Below are 24848 nucleotides of genomic sequence, written 5' to 3'. Positions count from 1 at the left end.
CCCTTTATCCCTACCTTCTCTCCTCCTCCCCTCCCTTCTTCCCCTTTGCCCATACCTTCACTCAATCTCCTTTAACAACTCTACCCATCCTCTCCCCTACCTTCTCCCCCTTTACCTCTATATTCTCCCATCCTCCAACACCACCTCCTCCTCCCTTCTCTCCCTTTATCCCTACCTTCTCTCCTCCTCCCCTCCCTTCTTCCCTTTGCCCATACCTTCACTCAATCTCCTTCAACGACTCTACCCCATCCTCTCCCTACCTTCTCCCCCTTTACCCCTACCTTCTCCCATCCTCCTACACCTCTACCTCCACCTCCTCTATCTCCAAAGCCCCCCCTCCTCTAATACCCTTTTCATATTGCCCTTTTCATGTTTCACCGGCGAAGTCAATGGGCGATTGCAGAACAAAACGAAAGAAAATTGTAAACATTTCTCCTTTCCTTTTCCAAAAAGGTATGAAAAAAATTAATTACAACATATTTTGGAATTATTACGAAAAAACAAACAATATCACCTTGTTTTTAAATTTTTGCGCATTTTATACATGTAAAAAGTGCTTTTAAATAAATATTGTTAGAAAAAAAAATATGTTCGAGGGTATCTACTTGGCCATAGCATTCAGCTGAGCTTGCAACTTATCGCGCGGAATCTCGGTACAGGGGACTTTGGGAGAGAAAAATTGACCTCTGACGTCATTAAACGAGGAGAAGTTCACCGGTTTGCTTTCATACTGGCCTTTTCACTGGTGAACTTCACCGGTGAAGTTCTCCTGTGTACCTTTCATACTGGACACTTTCCCCTTCGCTGCGAACTTCGCGGGTGAAGTTCGCCGGTGAAAAGCGCAATATGAAAGGGGTATTAAGTCCTTGCTGGTATTTGATTGAAAGCCTCACTGTTGAACATTCTGTGCCTAATTTTTCCTGACCTCTGCCTTGGGATGACTGCGTTTCTAGGTACATATAGTTCGTCCTTGCCCAAACCAGCATGATATACAGAGGGCAGTTTCATAAAGCTATTAAAAACTTAAGAGTGACTTATACCGTGTTTACACAGTGACACGGCTCGGGGGTTCGACACACGAGCCGTGCTCAACACGGCAATTTTATGCTGTGTAAATGCGATCAGTGTGATCCGCGAGCCGTGTCGAACACGGCTTTTTTGATCCGCCAAAATCGTAGGTTTCAACCCGCGAGCCGAGTCAGACTCGGCAATTTTTTCGTGTGTCAACAGAAAGCCGTGTCGAACTCTCTTGACCAGGTCACTGCGCGCGCTTTCACTTGTGGCATTGTTATTGTTCGCACGGACAAGATTCGATTCCGGCGGTGAATTTCCCGCGTTTAATTTGCGACGTCATAATTCTTCTTCCGTTCGAGATCCGCGAGCCGTGTTGAACTCGCCTTTTTATATGTACGTATAAACGCGATCTCTGATCCCTTCTTCGCAGTGTTCAACCCGGCTCGCGGATTCAACACCCGAGCCGAGTCAATGTGTAAACACGGTAATATAGTTCGTCCTTGCCCAAACCAGCATGATATACCATGGACTAGTAGGTCCATGGATATACAGAGGGCAGTTTCATAAAGCTATTAAAAACTTAAGAGTGACTTTAAGAACGACTGGAGAACCTTATGCGCTGATCACCAATAAACATTTTATATCATTTATGACAAAAAATCACCAGTTTTAACACCCACCCCATGTATTTCAATTATTTTAAATGACCCACGGCTCCGTCATAAATTGGGATATGTATATTTTTATGCCCTTGCTACATACGCATAACTTTATATATCATGTTGAGTTTGCTTCGAATGAATTACTTGAATCGACAGTACGAAATATGGCTAAAATGGCCACCCCCTCAAAAAAAAAAAATGACTGAAGATATTGGTTTTGTGAAGACCTTCAACTTCAGCAAACCTTTGAATGGGTGCATGTAGTTGACTTTTGCATGTTTGACTGAATTCAAAATTTTCACATCTCTGCTATTATTACCTGTAAAGGTTGGAAATTTTAACTGGCTTGGACTGTTTATTCTCCATGTTCATACATGAATGTCCCTGCAGTAGGTGCGGACACACCCTGTAAATTATAAAATACAATGGTGCACCCCTTAGAAGGCCTTCATTGCGCACCACGTAAAATGAGTGATGACACTTTTTTTTTTGGGGGGGGGGGCTTGTCAATTTTTTTGGGTTACAAAATGTCCTTCATTTAGACTAGTTACTTTTAGGTCCAAATTTTTGCACTCCATAAAAGTCTGAATCTGGACACGGACTTAGGTCCATGATCTGGATCAGCACCTGCATTCAAAAGTGATGTTGTACAATGAATATCATCCAGTCCTATAATGTATGTCTATTTTTTCTTCATGAAGTATGTACAGGACTGGTAGTACAAGTGTTAACCTTCCCTGTAGAAACTACATATAGAAGTTACATAACAAGGCTACAGGGGGGGGGGGGGGGGTGAAAGTGGGCTCTATGTGCATATATAGCATGTAAGCAGTCAGGCAATCAATCAAATATGCTTTGCTGCCAAGCTTCATTTACTTAAAATTTGAAATTAAAGTCCATCAATCAAATTTTCGTGACATATTTACTAACAAGAATATCAAGGCAAAGATGAAAGATGAGGATAGCATGATAGCAAGTGAAATATTTAAATCAATTTTGATACTAATCAAAGATAACTCTTTCTTGTCAATATTGAGTGATGTAATTGAAACATCAGAATGTATTAAAAATATTTGAATAGGAATGAATAAAAACGATGATTGGGCATTTTCCAACTTGCAATTTTGACTTGTGCACCTTTCTTTTACCTTTACATTGCAGTGATTGCACCAGACCAAATTTTTTTTAGGGGAACTTTTTCACAACATATTGCCTACAGTACATGTATGTCTGAAAGAGTGGATAAGTTTTTAACAATATTGTACATTTTTTGATTCCAGTTTTTTTTTAAAGATTATTTTCTAGCCCTCTCTTGAGCATTTCTAGTGTTGAAAACTTATCAAGCCCCCACCTCCCCTATATTTTACAGTACACATAACCTCTTCCATTTTTGTCTGTGCATGTATGTGTGTATGGTACCAGTGCCGACTGCACAGAAATGTTGTTAGCCTTATACCCCTTTCATAAACCCAATTAAAAGGAATTAGGCGGCTAATAGCAGCATAATTTGGTCGTAAAATTGGAGGAGGACAAGAGTTATCCGCATTACTCTGATGCTGCTATTATCCGCATAATAGCGGCATCGGGATAAGATTTTGAGTTTATGAACGCATTTCCAAATAATGCGGATAATTGCCATGGTGCGGTCACAAGGTCACCCTTTTCTAACAACCGCATCGGAGGGGGCGTGTCCAGTTGTCATGGCGATTATCCGCCTTTTTCAGGACGGGCGCTCGTAAAAATAATGCGGCTTATTTTCGGAGTTTATGAACGCAATTTTTATTGAATTATCCGCATTACTCTTAGGCGGCTAATTGGAGGATAGGTTTATGAAAAGGGTATAACAGAGCACTAACAGTAAGCTCTCAGTCACATCTTTTGCATTGTTAAGTCAAAACATTTATATTTCAATGTTAAGCAATGAGTTGTTGTAACATTAAGCTGCCACATTACCGGTTGTAACAGGGCCTCTGTCAGCTGCACTAACTACGTTTCTATGCACATGGTCAGTACAGCCTGTCAGGCCAAGGCACATCACAATGACACTGTTGAGGGTTGACCAGTTGACCCAAATATTCACCAGTTGGCTTTACAAATTAGGACACCATTCACAGTTGTTATGTTTGAATACCTCACCCACTTGTCAATAGAGACTGCAGTGGATGACAATCAATGAAGTTAAGAGGATGATGAGTGGCGATGATGTAACATGTATATGATGTAATCGTTTCTTTACTTGATCTTGTTGAGACCAATTTTAGACTGAAGTAATTGTAGAGGGTTTCAGTGTGTCATTCACACTTCTAAAGAATGGTGGTTATGAGCTTAAAGAGAAATTCCAGTAGTTGCAGTAAACACTGATTTCATGAGAAAGTCTGTAAAACAAGGCTTAATTGTCAGTATATCATCGAGGATCTAATGTAGATCTGGTACAGTTTAAACTGAACGTTGTGAAATCTTGAAATCTACGCTGCAAAGTGTTCAGACTGAAGATCCCCAACACAGATAAGCGCACGTGGGACAGTGTATAATTATTGCTTTGAATGTCGGGCCCGACGCTCTACCCGAATCCTGTGCTTATTTGCTGATTTCTCAGCAATTACACAATTTCTTCCAGAATCCTTTGGCACATACGTTTTACTTAATATACAAACAGACACTTTGGTGGCCATTTCATTGGATTCTGTACGAACTCATTTTTATGTCGTTACCAACAGCTATGTAAATTGGACAGTTTACCAGTATTCATTTATTTATTTATTTATCATATTGTAGGCATGTTTATTTATTTATTGATATATTTGTTTGTTTATTTATTTATTTACTTACTTATTTATTTATATATTTACTCATTCATTCATCCACCCACCCACCCACCCACCCACCCACCCACTCACTCACTCACTCACCCACCCACCACCCACCCACTCACGCACCCACCCACCCACCCACTCACGCACCCACCCACTCACGCACCCACTCACTCACTCACCCACTCACTCACTCACTCACCCACCCACTCACTCACTCACTCACTCACTCACTCACACCCACCCACCCACCCACTCACTCACTCACTCACCCACTCATTCATTCATTCACTCACTCACTTTTAAATTTTTATTTATTTTTTTTTATTAATTATTATGTATTATTATTATTTTATTATTTTTTTTTTTTTTTGGGGGGGGTTGTTGAGGGATCAGGTGTTAAAGCATTTAAAAAGAAACCCTTTTGTAATGTATAATAAGCAACATGCAGCTACATGTGCAGTGCTTTTTATAAAAAAATTGTAGCATGATTGATAATACAATGTGGAATCACACAATTTCCTAAGCTCATGTCCCCTTTATTAAAGCTGCATAATGTAGATTAAGAATTGTAAATTGTATTTTGTGAATAATGAGATAATGGAGACATTAAAACACTGTTTAAAAGATAAAACCAGCATGATGTCAAACTGAAAACCTGTCGCTCTTACAACTATTTTTAAAAGTTTGAAACTATTTCAAAAAGTTCATGCAACTATGAAAAATTAAGCAATTGTTTTGAAAGTTTTAATAAACAGTTGTTATTAAAATAAAGTGAAGGGCTTTAACGGTGTGCTTTTATAGTGAGATGTTGATGATGCAAAGGCAGACATGTACATATTTATCAGTGATTGAAAAAATGCTATATTGAGACCTACCTGTAATTTTTCCATTAAAGGGAGAATTTTCTTCAAGGTGATGAAAAAAGACTCCTTTGTATATTAAATCCCCTCTTTTAAGGTTTCCTTGTATTGAGATGTGAATGACTGGGACCTCAGATGGTCCTTTTTCTTTCTAAGTGTTTTGGTCTAAATACATTCAATTGTCAAGATAAGCACCCTTTCTTGTATGATTATAGTGAATTGATGAAAATGAAAAAGGTTGGAGGCATGTGTTAAAACATTTCAAAGCTCGTTTTGTCAGTTTCATGGTTTCCCAAATTATCCCAGGATCCCAATTTTCACTACAGCCCCATCCCCCAAAGTGCACAGAGTCTAAGGAAAAAGATACAAGATTTTTATTTGCTCCCCAAATGTCAAAATCGACATTATATTGTTTAGCTCAATAAATTGTACATGTTAACTGTTATCTGTGGTGTTGACATATATAATTGTTATCTGCAGTGCAATGCATAAAAGATGAAATATTTAAAAGAAGTACAGTCAGACCGCAGGTCCCTATGCTAATGAGCAAAAAGGCCAGATTCATCCAAATCATCTCGTGGCTGAATCCTCCTCCTTGCAAAATCTCGTGATTCGTGAGATTTTCTTTCACTAAGAATTTACCTGTTTTAACCTCAAGTTAAATGAAATATTATTGCACCATCAGATAGAGTAAAAGTTACTCTTTCATATTGGTCATTTATTTTGTATACAATATTTTGTTAAATAAGTAAATATCTGGCCTGAAAATGTGCCTCAAACCTGAATTTTCTTCCTCTGTTTTCTTTTGCAAATTGTGCAAAACTTTTTATTTTGAGCCTCAATGATATCTATATCACCATAAAGCTGAACTTCTGTACTTTCTCACAATGACACTCTTGATATGCGGCACCTTTTAATCGGGTCAAGATCACACTTTTCCCACCAAGGTACAAGACGAGATTTCTGAAATTTTGTACTTGCATGAAATCCAGAGTTCTGATTGGCTGGAAAAGGTTCACAGAAAAACAGGCGCGGGGTATTTGAGGAGATTACCACATGGGAAGTGTGACCTTCCCACGAACCCAGGCACTGGGACCGTTGGAATTTGCCATTGTGTGGTCTCTTTGACCAATCAGAGTGCAGTATTCTTGCTTTCAAACTGCTTTATGTACTTGGCAAATGAAAAGTGTGATCTTGACCCGATTAAACCAATTCTTATTTGAAACCTATATCATTTCAAAGCATACATATTCAGCTTTATCATGATATAAAAATCATTTGGGCTCAAACAGAAATAAAGTGTGAAAATAGAAGCTTTTGTCAGGTGAAAATATTTATTTTTTAGCATATTTTAGATCAAACTTTTAACCTATATTATAAAATCTTTGAATAAATCCAAACACATGACATGAAAGAATGATTCTTTGTCTTTACAAAGATACAAAATTCATGAAATTCGATGCACAATGAGAGCAGCAATGACCGAATGAAAAGAGGTGTTTTGGTCCGCATCAAGCTCATTAAATATGCAAAACATCTCAAGTCATGAATATCACTTGGATGAAAGAAGCCACTTTTTGGGGACCTGCAGTCTGACTGAGTATGTATTTTTTCTTCTGAAGACAAATTGATAATGCCATATGCTCACTACTTTGCGGTGATGTTGTGGTTATTTCAATGAATATACAATAAGTGTGAAAATCTTGAAGCAAATAAAGAAAGAAAAAAGCTTAAAAAAGTAAACACTTCTAAAACTCATACCGTGTTTACACAGTGACACGGCTCGGGGGTTCGACACGCGAGCCGTGCTCAACACGGCAATTTTATGCTGTGTAAACGCGATCAGTGTGATCCGCGAGCCGTGTCGAACACGGCTTTTTTGATCCGCCAAAATCGTAGGTTTCAACCCGCGAGCCGAGTCAGACTCGGCAATTTTTTCGTGTGTAAACAGAAAGCCGTGTCGAACTCTCTTGACCAGGTCACTGCGCGCGCTTTCACTTTTGGCATTGTTGTTGTTCGCACGGACAAGATTAGATTCCGGCGGTGAATTTCCCGCGTTTAATTTGCGACGTCATAATTCTTCTTCCGTTCGAGATCCGCGAGCCGTGTTGAACTCGCCTTTTTATATGTACGTATAAACGCGATCTCTGATCCCTTCTTCGCAGTGTTCAACCCGGCTCGCGGATTCAACACCCGAGCCGAGTCAATGTGTAAACACGGTATAAGTGAAATCTTAGAGTAACATGGAATGGCAAGGCCAAACATTTTGTGGAGAGGAGGGGGGGGAGGGAAGGGGGGGGGGCGGGAGCTCTTCAGCTTTTTATTCCAGCCTTTGGTGTGACATCAGCTGAAATTTATCTTTAGCCTGAAAATCACTCAATTTCAAGTCAAAGTCACTCGCTCAGAATGACTCACTTTGACTCGAAAGAGACTCGACTTCCACCTGGCGACAAGTTGAAGTTCAATTTGACTCCCCAAAATGAAAATAAGGGCAAAGTAGGGAGGTGTAAAAAACAAATGAGATTTTCATCTACCGTGCATTCCGTGTCTGTTTGACACGCAATGAAAGACGACACTTTAATTAGGCATTATTCCGAGATTAATACAGGTATAATTCTAAAGTGATATGTACAAGGAAAAAGAAGGAAGAGAAGGACTGGTGAGAAGGGATTTAGAACAGGTGTTTTTTATTTATTGGATGCAGGTATGAAATTATATCGCCTTTCCAATAAAACAATAGAAATTGAGCAGAATGAGACGGGGGTTGTGTGGTGGTGAGGGAGAATTTTGAGAAATTTGTTGTTGATATGATAGGACAGAGGAAGTTTGAAGGGGGAGGGGGAGTGGACAGAAGTTTGAAGGGGGAAGAGGAGAGAAGTTTGAAGGGGGAGGGGAGAGGAGAGAAGATTGAAGGGGGAGGGGAGAGAAGTTTGGAGGGGGAGAGGACAGAAGTTTGAAGGGGGAGGGGAGAGAAGAAGGGGGAGGGGGAGAGGGAGGAGGGAGAGAGAGAGAAGTTTGAAGGGGAGGGGAGGGGAGAGAAGTTTGAAGGGGGAGGGGGAGGGGAGAGAAGTTTGAAGGGGAGGGGGAGGGGAGAGAAGTTTGAAGGGGAGGGGGAGGGGAGAGAAGTTTGAAGGGGAGGGGGAGGGGAGAGAAGTTTGAAGGGGAGGGGGAGGGGAGAGAAGTTTGGAGGGGAAGGGGAAGAGGAGAGAAGTTTGAAGGGGGGAGGGGCGGTAAGTTTAAAGGGGGAGGGGAGAGAAGTTTGAAGGGTTAGTGGGAGAGGAGAGAAGTTTGAAGGGAGGGGGGGGGAGAGAAGTTTGGAGGGGAAGGGGGAGGGGCGATAAGTTTGAAGGGGGAGGGGAGAGAAGTTTGAAGGGGGAGGGGAGAGAAGTTTGAAGGGGGAGGGGGAGGGGAGAGAAGTTTGAAGGGTTAGTGGGAGAGGAGAGAAGTTTGGAGGGGAAGGGGAAGAGGAAAGAAGTTTGAAGGGGGAGGGGTGATAAGTTTGAAAGGGGAGGGGAGGGGAGAGAAGTTTGAAGGAGAGGGGCAGAAGGAAGGAGGGGAGGGGGAGGTACATGTAGGGAGAAGGGGGAAGTTTCAAGTAAGATCTAGATTAAATGAAAACAATATCATATACAGAGAGATGAAGAGTAGAGTATACAGTTGTTGCTATCAGAAACAAAAAGCTGCAAAGGGGGAAAGGGAAAGAAGGGAAATAAACAATTTATAAGAAATTTTAAATAAAAACGCAAAATATATGGGTAAATATAATGTCTATCATTCATCTTGTGATATGAAATGTTGTTACCCTTGCTCACACCACATGCATTCCCATACATGTACCAAGAACTGAACCTACTTCCGTAAAAACTTCTATTTATTTGCCAAAGATGCTTCCTTGGATCATTATCTAATGCATGATGAGCGTGTGTCTAGACATGAGGATTATCCAAGCAGGGAATTATTCCCTCATCCAAGAGACCGTCTCATAAAACTGAAACTCATTGACTATTTGTTATAAGCTACCAAAATCCTTGTTTCTGATTGGCTCAGAGCAAAATTCTCAATGAAAATCACTCTTTTTTTGTCATGAAATGCTCACAGATATACATTATGAAGCTGCATGGAATGTCTCAATGATGAAACCCATTTTTACTTGCCTAAAGTATGTATGTAAATTTTCAAATTTATGCATAGATATAGAAAACAATACAGTTTTTTTTTGTAATGTCATTTACATAAAAGGAGATAGAGTATAAAGAGACTTCTTAATCATATAGAAGAAATAAGAAAATCTTGACAAACCTCATGGATTGCAATCAATCTACAGTTGTAAATTGTAATTAGTAAAACAATTGCAAACAGTGTACCGGTAATATTATAATGTTTATTGGTTATTAATACTCTGAGTTACTTCCATTTGAAATGATGTTAATTTCTTGATCTTGAATCAGTTGTTTCAACTCTTGAAATTCACTTTGACATACAAATCAGAACCTTGAGAAACTCTTTATTCATGTCACTTCCTAAAAAGGATTTTTGAAAACAGTGCATCCACCCCTGACTAAACTCGGTTCTTTTCATGTCTGCTACATGGTGCCAATATAAATGCAAATAGTAGTGAAGGTGTTGGATGCATGTTTAACAGAGTTAAAGGACAAATCCACCCAAACAAAAAAGTTGAAGGTAGAAAGAGACAAATCAAACAAGCATGATACTGAAAGTTTCATCAAAATCAGATGTAAATTAAAGGACAAGTCCACCCCAACAAAAACTTGATTTGAATAAAAAGAGAAAAAAGTCAACAAGCATAACACTGAAATTTTCATCAAAATCAGATGTAAAATAAGAAAGTTATGACATTTTCAAAATTTCGCTTCATTTCACAAAAACAGTTATATGAATGAGCCAGCTACATCCAAATGAGAGAGTTGATGATGTCATTCACTCACTATTTCTTTTTTTTTTTTGTTTGATATAAGAAATATTTTGATTTTCTCGTCATTGTCATGTGAAATGAAGTTTCATTCCTCCCTGAACACATGGAATTCCATTATTTTAACATTTTGTGCTTCAGGCAAGGAGGTCCTAATCGTCAAATTCGTAAAAATTGAAATATTGTATAATTCAAACAATAAAAAACAAAAGAAATAGTGAGTGAGTAACATCATCAACTCTCTCATTTGGATGAAACTGGCTCGTTCATATAACTATTTTGTTAAAAATAAGCGAAACTTTGAAATGTCATAACTTTCTTATTTTACATCCGATTTTGATGAAATTTTCTTCATTGTGCTTGTCTGATTTTTCTCTATTGATTCAAATCAACATTTTTCTGAGGTGGACTTGACCTTTAAGAAAGTTATGACATTTTAAAGTTTCGCTTAATTTCACAAAACTGTTATGCGCATCCTAGCCCCATCTTACAAGGAGTTATGATTGATCCGATCAACCTGTATGGAAATCCGTCAATGTCATATTTGTATCTACAGGAAATTTGCACAATGTTCTATGTAAACAAAGAGAAGAATACAGAATTTTCAAGAAAACAATAAATGTATTCATATACAATGTATGCAGGAAATATTTTGAACTAACATGCATTTTAGATATGTTGATGTTGCTGGCTTTCCATACTTGATCAATAGCAACTCTTTAGGCGGTTTCAGACCGCCTCGAAGTTCGCCAGTTCCAGGTATTCTCTGATCGGGAAATTTACCCCGATCAGAAAATACCTGGTATTTTGGTAATGTGAAAGCAAACTACGCGTAATTTCCCGAAAGAAAATACCCGCTAAATAGTAGGTACTTGGCGAACTTTCGTGGGGATTTTTCCAAGGTTGCAGGTATTTTGGCAATGTGAAAGCAAATTACGGGAACTTTTATCCCAGCGTGTCGTTGGGCGCGGCGGCGTGGGTGGCTGCTGGGCTACTGATTTTGAATCTCCCGCCTTACCTGCTTATCAGACCACACTGCGCATGCTCGTAACTTCGGGAACTTATCCCGAAGGATGTGTTTCGTGGCGGTGTGAATGCAGGAATAATTAACGGGTATTTTTTAGCCTTGAAAAGTTCTCGTAATTTAACGGGGATTCTTGTGATCGAGGCGGTTTGAAACCACCTTTTGTGAGACAGTTCCCTGATTTTCGTCAGTGTTAATGCAGTTCCTAAGAAAGGGTCACCAGTCTTTGGTAAAGTAGCTTGTACATTACGAACTTGCAGCTTTATGAAACACACACTGACACTTTAACCATGATAATAATATGCAACATTTACATGTATATAGCGCTTAATACAAATGTTTCTAAGCGCTGCATACTAATACCCCGGCTTTAGCACCTCTAACCTGATCGGGTGCATTGAGCATTCAAGGAATTCCTTCCTACCAGGTACCCATTTACTACACCTGGGTCGAGAGTGGCAAATGTAGATAAATGCCTTGCCAAAGGACGCTATTGCTGCGGTGGGATTTGAACCCCTGACCTTGTGGTTCAAAGTACGGAGACTTATCAACTGAGCCACAACACCTCTACATCTAACATACCTTTCAAGCAAACACATAAGCCTATATTTTTATTTTATTTTCGGGGCTACTTTTCACAATGCTGCTCCAGCGTTGGATAAGCTTTAACACTGCAATGAATGGGGATGTAAAATTCAGAACTTTCCTTTTTTGATGATCTTCAGTGCTCTTCGGAGCTTTTCGGAGGCAAAATTGCCCAAAGCCCCCATGTAAGTTTTTTATCATGGGATACACTGGGTAAAGCGTTCAGGTGTGACTGCATTTTAAAGGTCAAGTCCACCTGAGAAAAATGTTGATTTGAATCAATAGAGAAAAATCAGACAAGCACAATGCTGAAAATTTCATCAAAATCGGATGTAAAATAAGAAAGTTATGACATTTCAAAGTTTCGCTTATTTTTCACAAAATAGTTTTATGAACGAGCCAGTTACATCCAAATGAGAGAGTCGATGACGTCACTCACTCACTTTTTATTTTGTTTCTTATTGTTTGAATTATACAATATTTCAATTTTTACAAATTTGATGATTAGGACCTCCTTGCCTGAAGCACAAAATGTTAAAATAATGGAATTCCACGTGTTCAGGGAGGAATGAAACTTCATTTCACATGACAATGACGAGAAAATCAAAATATTTCATATTTCATATAATAAAATACAAAAGAAATAGTGAGTGAGTGATGTCATCAGTTCCCTCATTTGCATACCGACCGAGATGTGCATATCACTGTTTTGTAAAATAAAGCGAAAATTTAAAATGTCATAACTTTCTTATTTTACATCCGATTTTGATGAAATTTTCATTGTTATGCTTGTTGAATTTTTCTCTTTTTATTCAAATCAAGTTTTGTTGGGGTGGACTTGTCCTTTAAAGGTGTGGGGTGCATGTTGAGTTAAAACAGAGGGGCAAATATTGACACGATATCCCTCCACCCTCTGATCTTTTGTCAATCTCAAATTTAAAGAGATAACCAGAAGCGTTGCCTGTAGTATAAAGACAAGTGATCGATGTCAATATTGAATCAAATTTACTTTTTATTGTGAATTTTTATTGTAATATTTGCCAAAGCATGATACACTGTAAAAACTGTGGTGTTAAAACTGACACCAGTTGGTGGTAACAGAGGACCACACCCTGAGGTGTTAAAATAACACCCTAGAGATTGAACATAACACCAAAGAGTGTAAGTGTAACAACCATACATGTAGGTGTTGTAATAACACCTATAGGTGTAAAACTAACACCACCAATTTAACACCGGTGTAAAATAACTGGTGTGGTCCTCTATGTACACAGGTTAACACCACAGTTTTTTCTGTGTATGTAATTGGGACGGAAAAATTATTACATTGAGCAAAATCTCATGTTTATCAATACAATTATTAGGCATGTAAAGTTTGGCTTTAATACATAAGGCGATAGAGTCTGAGTGCCAATGGTGCAAACTTTTTGTCTCTACAATGTTTTGTCCATTTTATCTTTGTGTACCTTGGATGTACCTCCTTGGCTACCTTACGCGTCTAACAAAAAATCCGATGCTATAGCGTTGTGTGTAAGCGTGCCTCACTGCTGTATTCAGTGCAGGTGTGAATGCAGTTGGAAAACACTTACGTCCATTCGAAAGGACGCAAATGTTCGTCCCGTGTATAGGAGAGTCAGAACCTATGCACGTTCAAACCAATACACTATTCGTCAAAGAGTAGGGTGTTCACCCGGTGTATTGCACCTGCTGGTCCCTGGTACTCATGGTACCACAAAACTGCAAGAATCTTCAGGATTGAAGGAGGCAGTCAGTGTAGCTTGAAGAATAGAAGAGAATGAAGAATAACCTGTTTTTAAGTCTTCAAATCAGTCTACAAATCCTGGACTGTATATTTTCAAAATCTTGCCTCAGCGTTGATTATTAAAGGTCAAGTCCACCTCAGAAAAATGTTGATTTGAATCAATAGAGAAAAATCAGACAAGCACAATGCAGAAAATTTCATCAAAATCGGATCTAAAACAAGAAAGTTATGACGTTTCAAAGTTTTGCTTATTTTTAACAAAATGGTTATATGAACGAGCCAGTTACATTCAAATGAGAGAGTCGATGATGTCACTCACTCAGTATTTCTTTTGTTTTTTATTGTTTGAATTATACAATATTTCAATTTTTACGAATTTGACGATTGGGACCTCCTTGCCTGAAGCACAAAATGTTAAAATAATGGAATTCCACGTGTTCAGGGAGGAATGAAGCTTCATTTCACATGACAATGACGAGAAAATTAGAATATTTCATGTAATAAAATACAAAAGAAATAGTGAGTGGGTGATGTCATCAGTTCTTCATTTGCATACCGACCGAGATGTGCATATAACTGTTTTGTGAAATGAAGCGAAATTTTAAAATGCCATAACTTTCTTATTTTACATCCAATTTTGATGAAATTTTGAGTGTTATGCTTGTTGAATTTTTCTCTTTTTATTCAAATCAAGTTTTTGTTGGGGTGGACTTGTCCTTTAAGCAATGAAGGAAAATCTAGAAATTAAGGTTTTTCCCATACTGGAATTTGAACCACACCTTTGCATAAGTGTTAAGATTTTCACATTGTGACACGATGACGAGTCTATCACTCTAAACTTCAGCAGTCGTTGTGCATGGGCATGCAAAAGCAGTCCTGAACACATGCTTTCTGTATTTATGACTCATAGTTCGTATTGGTCTATAGCTGCATGGTCTACAATGCACAAGTTATTGTGTCAAAATCAGAGCAAAATGTCCCACAAGGAATTTTTTTATTCCCTTTCCAGAGAAAACTAGGAAAGAATGTAACCCTCCTTGCCTTTGGGTTATCAAACAATCCATGGAAGTTGACATGAATGTGTCAGATTTAGAGCATTAACTCTTAAAAATGAACTTGGGGAATGGAGGGGGGGGGGGGGGGTTGGTTTGGTGTTCGACTTAAAGGCCCTTCTGGGTTTTTTTTCTGCTCTAAACCTTCATTTTGCCCGAAAGTTTTGCTCAGAACTGGAGACAGCCGTCTTATGTAACAATTCATCCATTCAATATGATTCAAATTATTTCTTTTAAGAGGGTGTATTTTAATACCTCTCTTAAAACCTATCTTTAATTTTGGTAACCCCCACAAAGTGCTTGTCACCAATCCCATTTTATTGCTTGATAATATGAATGTATGTATTCCAAAACATTTGTGCTGTGATGGACAAAAACTAAAAATGTGTTTTATTTGATAAATTTGCCAATTTCAGATCAGAATTACATTTGGTGCCCCATCAAAATAGAATGTACTAGTATTGCATATTTTAGTCTCATATATAAAAAACCCAGCAGAATTAGCTGAAAATATCTTGGATGTTATCTCTGTAATTTGATTATTTATGTAAGGCAAGTGCTTGAACGGCTAATTTAAATAAAAATATTCCTGAGCGGAGGTGTTTGATTTGAATCAAAATTTCAACGGCCAGAAAATGCTGTATTTAAATTCTTAATTGGTTAAAAATGCATTTAATATAGTAATGTCTGATGATATAGTTCACATTTTTCTGTCTGGAGTAATGTCACGAACCCACATTTATACTTTGAATTCTCTTTTATAGAATAGTTTGATACATTTACTGACCATTTAGCTTTACTTACATGTGGCTTAAAGACAAGTTTTAACCCCCCTGCTTTAACTTATCCTTGTTTATTCTGTCATTTTTTTCTGTGTCAATGGTTGAATGAAATATAAACCCTGGAAGCTACTTAGGATTAGATAAGATTGAATAAAGCTCATGGATAGGATATTACCTTGAATTAATCTCCTATTGTAGGACCTGTACCATGAAGCATAGCAATTGATTTTAGAGCTAATTTTCTTTGATTGATTGCATTGATTAATGTGTATGATCCCTCGTTAATATTGGCCCCATGATCAGTCGCATAACTTTGTGTTAATGAGTCTTGGATGTTGAAGTAACAGCTAAGGACCGGTAACATAAGGTAGAGCAATTGATTTTAGAGCTGATTTCTTTGATTGATTGATTTGATTAATGTGTATGATCTATCATTGATATCGGCCCCATGATCAGTCGCAGAATTTTCTGCTACTGGGTCTTGGATGTTACCTTCAAGTAATAAAGCCCTTTTCAAAAATTCTATTTAATAAACATCCCTTCTTATGTCCTCTGTTGACCATATTGTTCCCTTTTGTAAATCTGAAATATATTTAACAGCTTTTCATTTTGTGCACGATGCTATGAAATGTACTAACAGTACAATATCATTCTAGTATGTACATTATATTTCTTGTACATTGTTTATTCTTGTATGTTACATTTTTTGTGTGTAGAAGCTGTGAAGAGGGAGAGTATGGGGGTCATTCATCGGAATCATATGAATTATCAACTTTTGTATTAAAGGGGAAGTTCACCCTGACAAAAACTTTATTGTAAAAATAGCAGAAAAAATAATAAAAAATATTGCCGAAGGTTTGAGAAAAATTCATCAAATAATTAAAAAGTTATTAGAATTTCAATTATTTGATTTGTGACGTCATATGCGAGCAGCATTCCTACATAGCAAATGGTAAAAAATCAATGAAATGTCATTTTCTCAGTAAATTGATAATGGTTTTCGCTGTACCTTTTGTATATCAATAGACAAATCATTTCACACCCCACCATGAATAGAAAAGAAAATTAAGTCATCAGGAACCATGCAAAATTTGAAATTCATGCATTTTATATTACATAACACATGGGGCAGCTGCTCGTTTATGACGTCACAAATGCAAAACTTTGAACTCTAATAACTTTCTTACTCTTTAACAGATTTTTCTCAAACCTTCACTAATATTTTTTACCATTTTTTCTGCTATTTTTGCAACAAAGTTTTCTTCAGGGTGAACTTCCCCTTTAATAGCAATATTAAACAACATTAAGAATGTTTACTGTTAATTGTTGGCAAATTTACTGTAATTGTAAGTTTTTATACAATGATACCGAGACATTTTTGGTGTAGAGGTATTAAAAAAATGAAATATTGAGGAAGTTCACAAACACATTATTTATAAGGCATAAATATCAGAGGATTCTGAGATAACCTGAAATATTTAATTTGAAGGGGAAAGGATATTTGGTTTTGTAATATGATTATTCGTATGTTGTTGACGGATAATAAATAAAAACTGTAATCTATATCTACATGTAAATCTAAACAAACCAATGAAAGTTTGAGAACAATTGAACAGATAATAAGAAAGTTATGAGCATTTGAATGTTCAGATCACTTTTGATACATTGTCACTTTGGCAATGCGACCAACATGTGTGATGCCACACTTGTACACCTCCCCAATTACCCAATGTAAATTGTCACTTTTATCAATTCTATCCATAGATCAGGCCCCGTCTTACAAATACCGTGTTTACACAGTGACACGGCTCGGGGGTTCGACACGCGAGCCGTGCTCAACACGGCAATTTTATGCTGTGTAAACGCGATCAGTGTGATCCGCGAGCCGTGTCGAACACGGCTTTTTTGATCCTCCAAAATCGTAGGTTTCAACCCGCGAGCCGAGTCAGACTCGGCAATTTTTTCGTGTGTAAACAGAAAGCCGTGTCGAACTCTCTTGACCAGGTCACTGCGCGCGCTTTCACTTTTGGCATTGTTGTTGTTCGCACGGACAAGATTCGATTCCGGCGGTGAATTTCCCGCGTTTAATTTGCGACGTCATAATTCTTCTTCCGTTCGAGATCCGCGAGCCGTGTTGAACTCGCCTTTTTATATGTACGTATAAACGCGATCTCTGATCCCTTCTTCGCAGTGTTCAACCCGGCTCGCGGATTCAACACCCGAGCCGAGTCAATGTGTAAACACGGTAAAAGAGTTACGATTGATCCGATCAACCACAACTATGGACGGCCAGCAACGCCAACATCTAAAATGCAAATTTGTTCAAAATATTTTCTAGATAAAGATTTATACATTCATCATTCTCTTGAAGATTCAGTGTGATTCTCTCTGTTTCCTTGGAAGACTGAGCAAATTTCCTGTAGAAAACAAACTATGGTATGGATGGATTTCCATACAGTTGAGAATTGATTGAATCAGTCATTACTCTTCGTAAGACGGAGCCTAGGTTTTTTTTTTCAGGGTTTCAGGGTATCATTTACAAAGAGTTTTATATACCATCATTAGGATAAGCAAAAATAGATGTTTGGGTTTATATTTCCAGTGTTCAATAACACATGGGAGAGTTTTATTTCTGTGACATCACAAATCTCCCATTGGCAATGGGAGGATCTCTACAGCATTAGTGATATCACCATTCTTTTTTCAATTGCTCAAAACTTTCTTATTTGTTCAATTTTTCTCAACCTTTAATTCATTTGTCTCTTTGATTTTTCTTTTATTTTCATAAAAACTAAATTGTTCCAAGGGTTTCACCCTCTAATACACAAGGGTGAATGTTCTAGGTTTTTCAACCTATCTAGACCACAATAGGGTAGTAAAACCATGAACCTCAAAGTAGTGACACAAAAGTAGTTGATGTTTTCTCTTTTCTGCAAGTAATCTGCCAGAAAGCGTGACAGCTTGCTTTGCATATCCTGTATACATATTAAAGCTGATTATACTGGACTCTTCCTTGTCAATTCCAGACATGGTTGGTGAAATATACAATGCCTAAGTATTGATTTTGTCTTTTATTTATTGATTAGAATTAGATTAGTCAAAGGTATTGGTGGAAAGGTCATTTACATTCACAGTTTGATGGCTTTGAATTCGCCAAACTTTCAGTCGTTTGTTCACCCCTGAAGAATGATAGGTTTATAGAACACAAGATTTTGACTAAGGATTAAATGCCCCTCATAATTTAAAATTGCCCCTGGAGTCATAGAGACCCCCAAATAAATCATTCCAGATTTCCCAGAGAAATCAACCCAAAGTGGTATTTTGGGGGACTTTATATACATGTACAAGTATCATTGTAAAATAGAAGTTAAATTCCTCCTTTTGAGTGCCACAACTACCCTTGCGAAAATTTGAGGGGCATATTTTCTTAATTTAAAGACCATGTGATGAGTGGACGAGTTGGCAATAGCCGAATCGGCAGTTTACCCCAAAATAGTACCAGAAAAGGTTATTACAGTATGTTGACAGGAAAGTAGACATTTATACTCTTTCACAATGAACATTAGAATTAGGGAATTAAATGACTGATATTTTGAATGAAGCAAAACATCCTGTAACAGTATCAGAAGCCACAAAACGTGCTGATTTCATCTTGGTTCTTGATAGAGTTTTAAACTTGGAACTTAATCCTCTTTTTGGGGTAGGCTAAATGAGGTTTTTATTAGGATGTTTGGAATATATGGGATGTTGTCTTTTAGGATGATTTCATATTTTATTTAATACTTGATTATTAAAACTAGGAAATCCTGATATAAGATCTTCCAAAATCAACCCAAGGCTAGAAGAATGTTTGTTGTCTTGGGATTTCTGTATTCTTATTGTTTTTCTGATTTGAAAAATACAGAAAGGAAGAAAAAGAAAATCCTTTTTAAAACCACAGGAGATATTGTTAAGTTTGATCAAGCATGTTTTCAATTTACATAATAAAACAGCTTTTTCATATTAGTACTTGTACTTTTAATAACTATATGCATGTTTGTGTATTTCTGTAAATTGTATTGTTTTTTCTTTATCAAGGTTGTGAAACAATTTTTTATGAGTGTGGTATTTCTTTTATATTTCCAATATACATCTTAAACAGTAGAATGTACATAATAAACAGATGGTACTTGTACTTTTCATAACTATGTTTTTGTGTATTTCTGTATTAAATTGTATTGTTTTTTTTTTTAGCCAAGTTGTGAAATAATTTTTTACTGATGTGGTATTTCTTTTATATTTCCAATTTATTTATGAAGGTTGGTTAAAAAAATCTAAAATGTTATATTGCAAAAGTTCCTGGCAGGTAGGCAGTTACAATGTAATTGCTATTTTGAAACATTCCATTCTGGCAATTATTTGTTTTTACCAATACCATTGAAAAAGAAAACCCACTGTTAATAGCTCTTTATACATATTTTTTTTTGTACAGCATTATAAACTGGGTTCCAAAAGAAACTTGTCAAACTTCATAAGCGCACCACACACATTCCACTCAGTCTCTCAAAATGAACGAAATTTTGATACAGGCTAGCTTCAATAATCTTTACTAAATACATGTCAAAAATTAAGAGATTGGTTTAATAACAAAGAGGCTGTAGCCCCTCAAATCAAATGGTTCCGCGGAATCCAAAGTCACAAAATGGCAAAAAATATCCAATAAAAATGAGATGGCACGTGTAAAACCAAACTAGAATCAGGAACGCCAATCACAATTACGAAATTCAAATTCTACTCCGGAGGTGAATTCCAGTCGTGTTTCACTCAAATTACAGTAAAAAATTTTCATGTGAAAGGTCAGATGATTTTAAAGAAGAATTGTAATCATCATTGCAATGATGATTCAAGATTCATGTGTGAAAAGGCCCAAAGTGAAATAGAATGTCTTTTAATCTGAAAATTTAGGTTCTGCAATTTTCTGTATCAGTCTATATTGAGGAGAACCCCTTTTATTTTGATTGATATTCAATTGGGGAATGAAAATATTTCACACCATCTTGGAGTTTTTCATTTATTTTTGGTTCCGTGAAAAATACAACCAGCAAATATTCTCAACTTATCTGCTCATTGTTTAAAAACTTGGCTTGAAAAAAAAAGAGAGAAGAGTTTTAGCAAGGGGACGTGACTGTCAAGTACATACTCATCTTTCAAATTTATTCTGTAATGTGATCGAGAGCGGTTACCGCGGGTATTATGATGTTGTTTTACAGGAAGCAACATGGCATCATGATCCAAAATCACATCCTCTTTTCTCTGGAGTATGTGATTTTGATACATGTATGTTTATATTAAAGTCACTAGAAGGATATGTACTGTATATTAGGGACTTGAGGAAACTAGACACCGTTCTCACTACCTTCTTAAAACTAGTTAGTGGAAACTAGTTTAACGTGTAGTGAGAATGGTCGAAGCGATCTTGGAAGCGATCTCCCAAACAGGTTCAGAAAACCGCCTTGCGATGCAGTTTTCAGGATCGCTTTGCCTCGTTGAACCGGTTTTAGCATAAGTGAGGACACAACCGTTCAACGGGAAGTGATCCTACTACTCCACACGACAGGTGTAGAATGCCTATGCTGCGGATTCGAATTTCGCGCGAAACGTGTCACCCCACTGAGAGCATTTCCCTAGCAACAAAATCACTTTACTTATTTTCCTGTCGTGGTAGATTGGGATGCCAGTGCATTGAACAGAGTTGCAATGCATTTCCATATAATGCACATATGATTATTCTGAACGACAAATAAATGAAAAAAATATTCATTGATTACCTGTGACCATATGGTCCAGTATGAGTTTATACTGCATTAACGTTATTGGCTTGCTTGGTAGGCCTACATACATGCAGCAAGGATTGTGATACGGTAGCAGATCTACTAGAATGAATTATACGAGGTCATTGCCCTTAAAATGTTAGTTCATGAGGAAGTAATCAGTTTCAGAAATCATTTCTATATAAAGAATAGGTTATAATATTTGCCCAATGACCGCATGAATTTTTAAAAATTGCTATATGAATACTAGGTGTGAAATTATTTAAAATTCATCTATGACTAGCTGAAATACTAGTATATGTAACAAATAATAGATCTGACAATGTCATTGAGAGATATTAAAGCATATTTTAACTTTGATATCCCTTTCATGCTGTGCTTTTCCCAGGTGAACTTCGCCAGCGAAGGGGAAAGTGTCCAGTATGAAAGGTACACAGGAAAACTTCCCTGGCGAAACGGTTTCCCAAGCGAACTTCGCTGGGGAAAAGGCCAATATGAAAAATCACCAGAGAAATTCTCCCCTTAAACGACGTGGGGGGTCAAATTTCATATCCCCGAAATTCCCTGAATTGAGATTCCGCAAGCTGAATGAAGCGGATGGCTGATCAATCCATAGAGTTAAGTCCCCTCAAACCTACAGTTTCTTTTTAAATATTTATTACGGAAGCGTCTTATACATGCTAAAAGTGCACTGAAAATATTAAAATGCTCTTATTTTGTTTTTTACTTATATTTCTAAAATACATAGTATGTTGTAATTTATAATTTTTGACACCTTCTGTAATCAATATGAAATAATGTTTACAATTTTATTTCTGTTTGTTGTTCAGGTGCCAAGCTTGTTCAGCTATAGGGCTAATGAGTAACATCTAAGCTAGATTGCATTATCAGAGTATTGAAAAAATTACTTTGGCCTGAGCAAATTCCCCCCCCCCGACCATCTCTCGTTCACAATGACCCACTTTTGTGCTTGACACTGCTCGATGAAGTATTTACAAAAATCTGTATAGAGTGAAGTAATGTACTTTGTTTCAATCAGTTCAAAGTTTATTTCTCTTTGAAGGCAGATATTTTCATTGAAAATTCTGATGGAGAAATAACCATTTATGACAGTTATTTTGTATGAAGTAAATGCCTATAGACGATCTATACCTTATATAGGTCATATACAGAAATGATCAAGTATGGCATTTCATATTTTTCATATATTTACAATGCCTGACTTCTTATTAAAGTTTCCATGCTATTTCTTCTAGAAATATGGACAAGGCCCAAGGGTGCGTCCACACTCTTATTCATTGCTCGTTGAAATTGGAGAAATTACCTTTTATGACAGTTTTTTTGTATGAAGTAAATGCCTAAACGATCTATACTTTTTATATGTCATAATTATATAGAAATGATCAAGTATGGCATTTCATATTTTGACAATACCTGACTTTATTTTTAAGGTTCCATGGTATTTCTTCTAGGAATATGGACAAAGCCCAAGGGTGCGTTCACACCCTTATTCATTGCTCGTTCCCCGGAGCATTTAACGTTTCTGCCATTGTTATTGGTGGTACAGTAAAAGCAATGGTTTGTTTGTGGTGGGAAATGAAAGAGAAATATATTTGATTGTCAACTTTTGATTTATTCTAATCCCAAATGAAAATGTTTTGAGGTTGGAAATGGAATATCCATAAATATTGTTATTCAGTGGTCTTCTGAAGTCATCTGGGAGATTACATCAGTAGATTGACACAATTTGATGAAGTTCAGTAAAGACCTGAAGGCGTCCAGGGGTCTATTGCACAAGGAGTTGCAATCAAATGCAAAGTTCTCTAAAAAAGTCGATCACAACTTGATTTTCAATTAATTCACCTGGGGGCTGTTCTTAAGTTAAGAGCAACTTTAAGAATGACTGTTGATCCCTACACTGCAAAAACTCTGGTGTCGATTTAACACCAGCCCGGAATCTATACATGTCCACACCAGAGAAGTATTCAAACAACACCAGTTTGGAATCAAACCGATGCTGTTCTGATACGACATGTAATTGGTGTTGAATAAAAACCCATCTGGTGTTAGACCATAAACAAAACTGGTGTTGTTTAACACTTCTCTGGTGTGGACATATATAGATTCCAGGCTGGTGTTAAATTAACACCAGAGTTTTTGCAGTGTACATGTATGTGCGAACCCATTGCCAATTCATATACCATATACCACAAGAAAGGATCACCAGTTGTTCCTAAAGTCGCTCTTATACAACAGCTTTATGAAACATCCGCCAGATCTCATAACTTTTGGATATGTACAGTAATTTGATTTGCTGCTCGATTGAATGAATTTAATATGCCAATAGAAATGTTATATCCTGTAGTCTTTGTAAATACACAGGATCAAATAATTTGTAGGTGTTTAACTTTTTATGATTGAAGTGACTGATGCATGTAAATTATCTTTTGCATTTTGGATGATATTCATATTTTGATGACAATATAGAGTATTTTGATTGATTGTGTCATGACAGAATGACGTACAATAGCCTCGAGATATGTATATAAGTACAATCCATTTGAATATATTTTTTCTGGCATTTGGATGACAGTTATGAAATCAAAACACATTTTATATATTCACAGATCAGAATTTCCATTGCTTGATTTATGACCCTGATGCTGTCAGATCTCTATTCTCTTTTCATTCACAGATCCAAGGATTAAAAGCTCTTTCTTTCTTCAGCTCTTCTAAATAAATCCATGTTTTCATTAATATCTCCTTTTTTCATCTTCCGCAGATGAAAGGGACAATATTCAAAAGAAGACCTTCACAAAGTGGGTCAACAAGCACCTTAAAAAGGTAAGTCGAGTCTTTCTGGTATGTTTCTTCCACTTCGCTAAACCTCTATTATGATTCTCAAGAGGAGCTTTCATACCTTACCTCTCTTAAAAAAAATTAATAATAAAAAAATTATTATAATAACGTTTTATTTACCCACTTCAGTTAAATAGGAAACTGCTCTACCAGCGGGCCCTAAATTATAGCATAATATGTTATTATTACCCTTCTCCAATCTAAATGCTGAGCGCCTAGCAAGAAGGCAGAAGATCCAAAGTCTTTGGTATGACTCGGCCGAGGATCGAACCCACGACCTCCCGTTCATGAGGCGGACGCTCTACCACTGAGCCACCACATGTTTTTAGATCAGCTTAGGAAATACGTGAGGGTGACGGGCGGAAGGCCTATGTCGCCCCTAAAATTCCCCCCAAATGCATGCTTAGGGGCAACCATTCTTTCTCGAGTCGTCCCAAGATCTGTTCCCAACAATATTCAAGATTATTTAGAAAATCAATGTTCCGTTCTGGCAGAAGAATAATATTTGCTTTTATCGCACAATTACTTTTTAACCATAAAAGTAGCCCTTAAAATGAAAGAAATAGCCCCCAAAATTGTACAATCACCCCAACATGCAAAAGGAAAATAGCCCCTAAAAATAAAAATTATATCCTACCCTCTCTTCAGATCTTGATCGTAGCAAAAAAGCTCTTAATAGCGATTGATTGTGGTGC

At 37.1% G+C, this 24848-nt stretch overlaps 1 protein-coding gene across 1 annotated transcript in view; it reads left to right on the top strand.

Moving 5' to 3' along the window:
- Positions 1-22770: 22770 nt before the first annotated feature.
- LOC121430603 (spectrin beta chain-like) overlaps positions 22771-24848 on the top strand; it is a 51754-nt gene continuing 49676 nt past the window's right edge. The window contains exons 1-2 of the mRNA XM_041627921.1: positions 22771-22876; positions 24077-24138. Of these exons, the coding sequence (XP_041483855.1) occupies positions 22771-22876; positions 24077-24138 (168 nt within the window). The remainder of the gene's footprint in view (positions 22877-24076; positions 24139-24848) is intronic.

The sequence above is a fragment of the Lytechinus variegatus genome, chromosome 17 (genome assembly GCF_018143015.1).
Source record: "Lytechinus variegatus isolate NC3 chromosome 17, Lvar_3.0, whole genome shotgun sequence".
Taxonomy (NCBI): domain Eukaryota; kingdom Metazoa; phylum Echinodermata; class Echinoidea; order Temnopleuroida; family Toxopneustidae; genus Lytechinus; species Lytechinus variegatus.
This window is presented reverse-complemented; position numbering and strand designations above follow the sequence as displayed.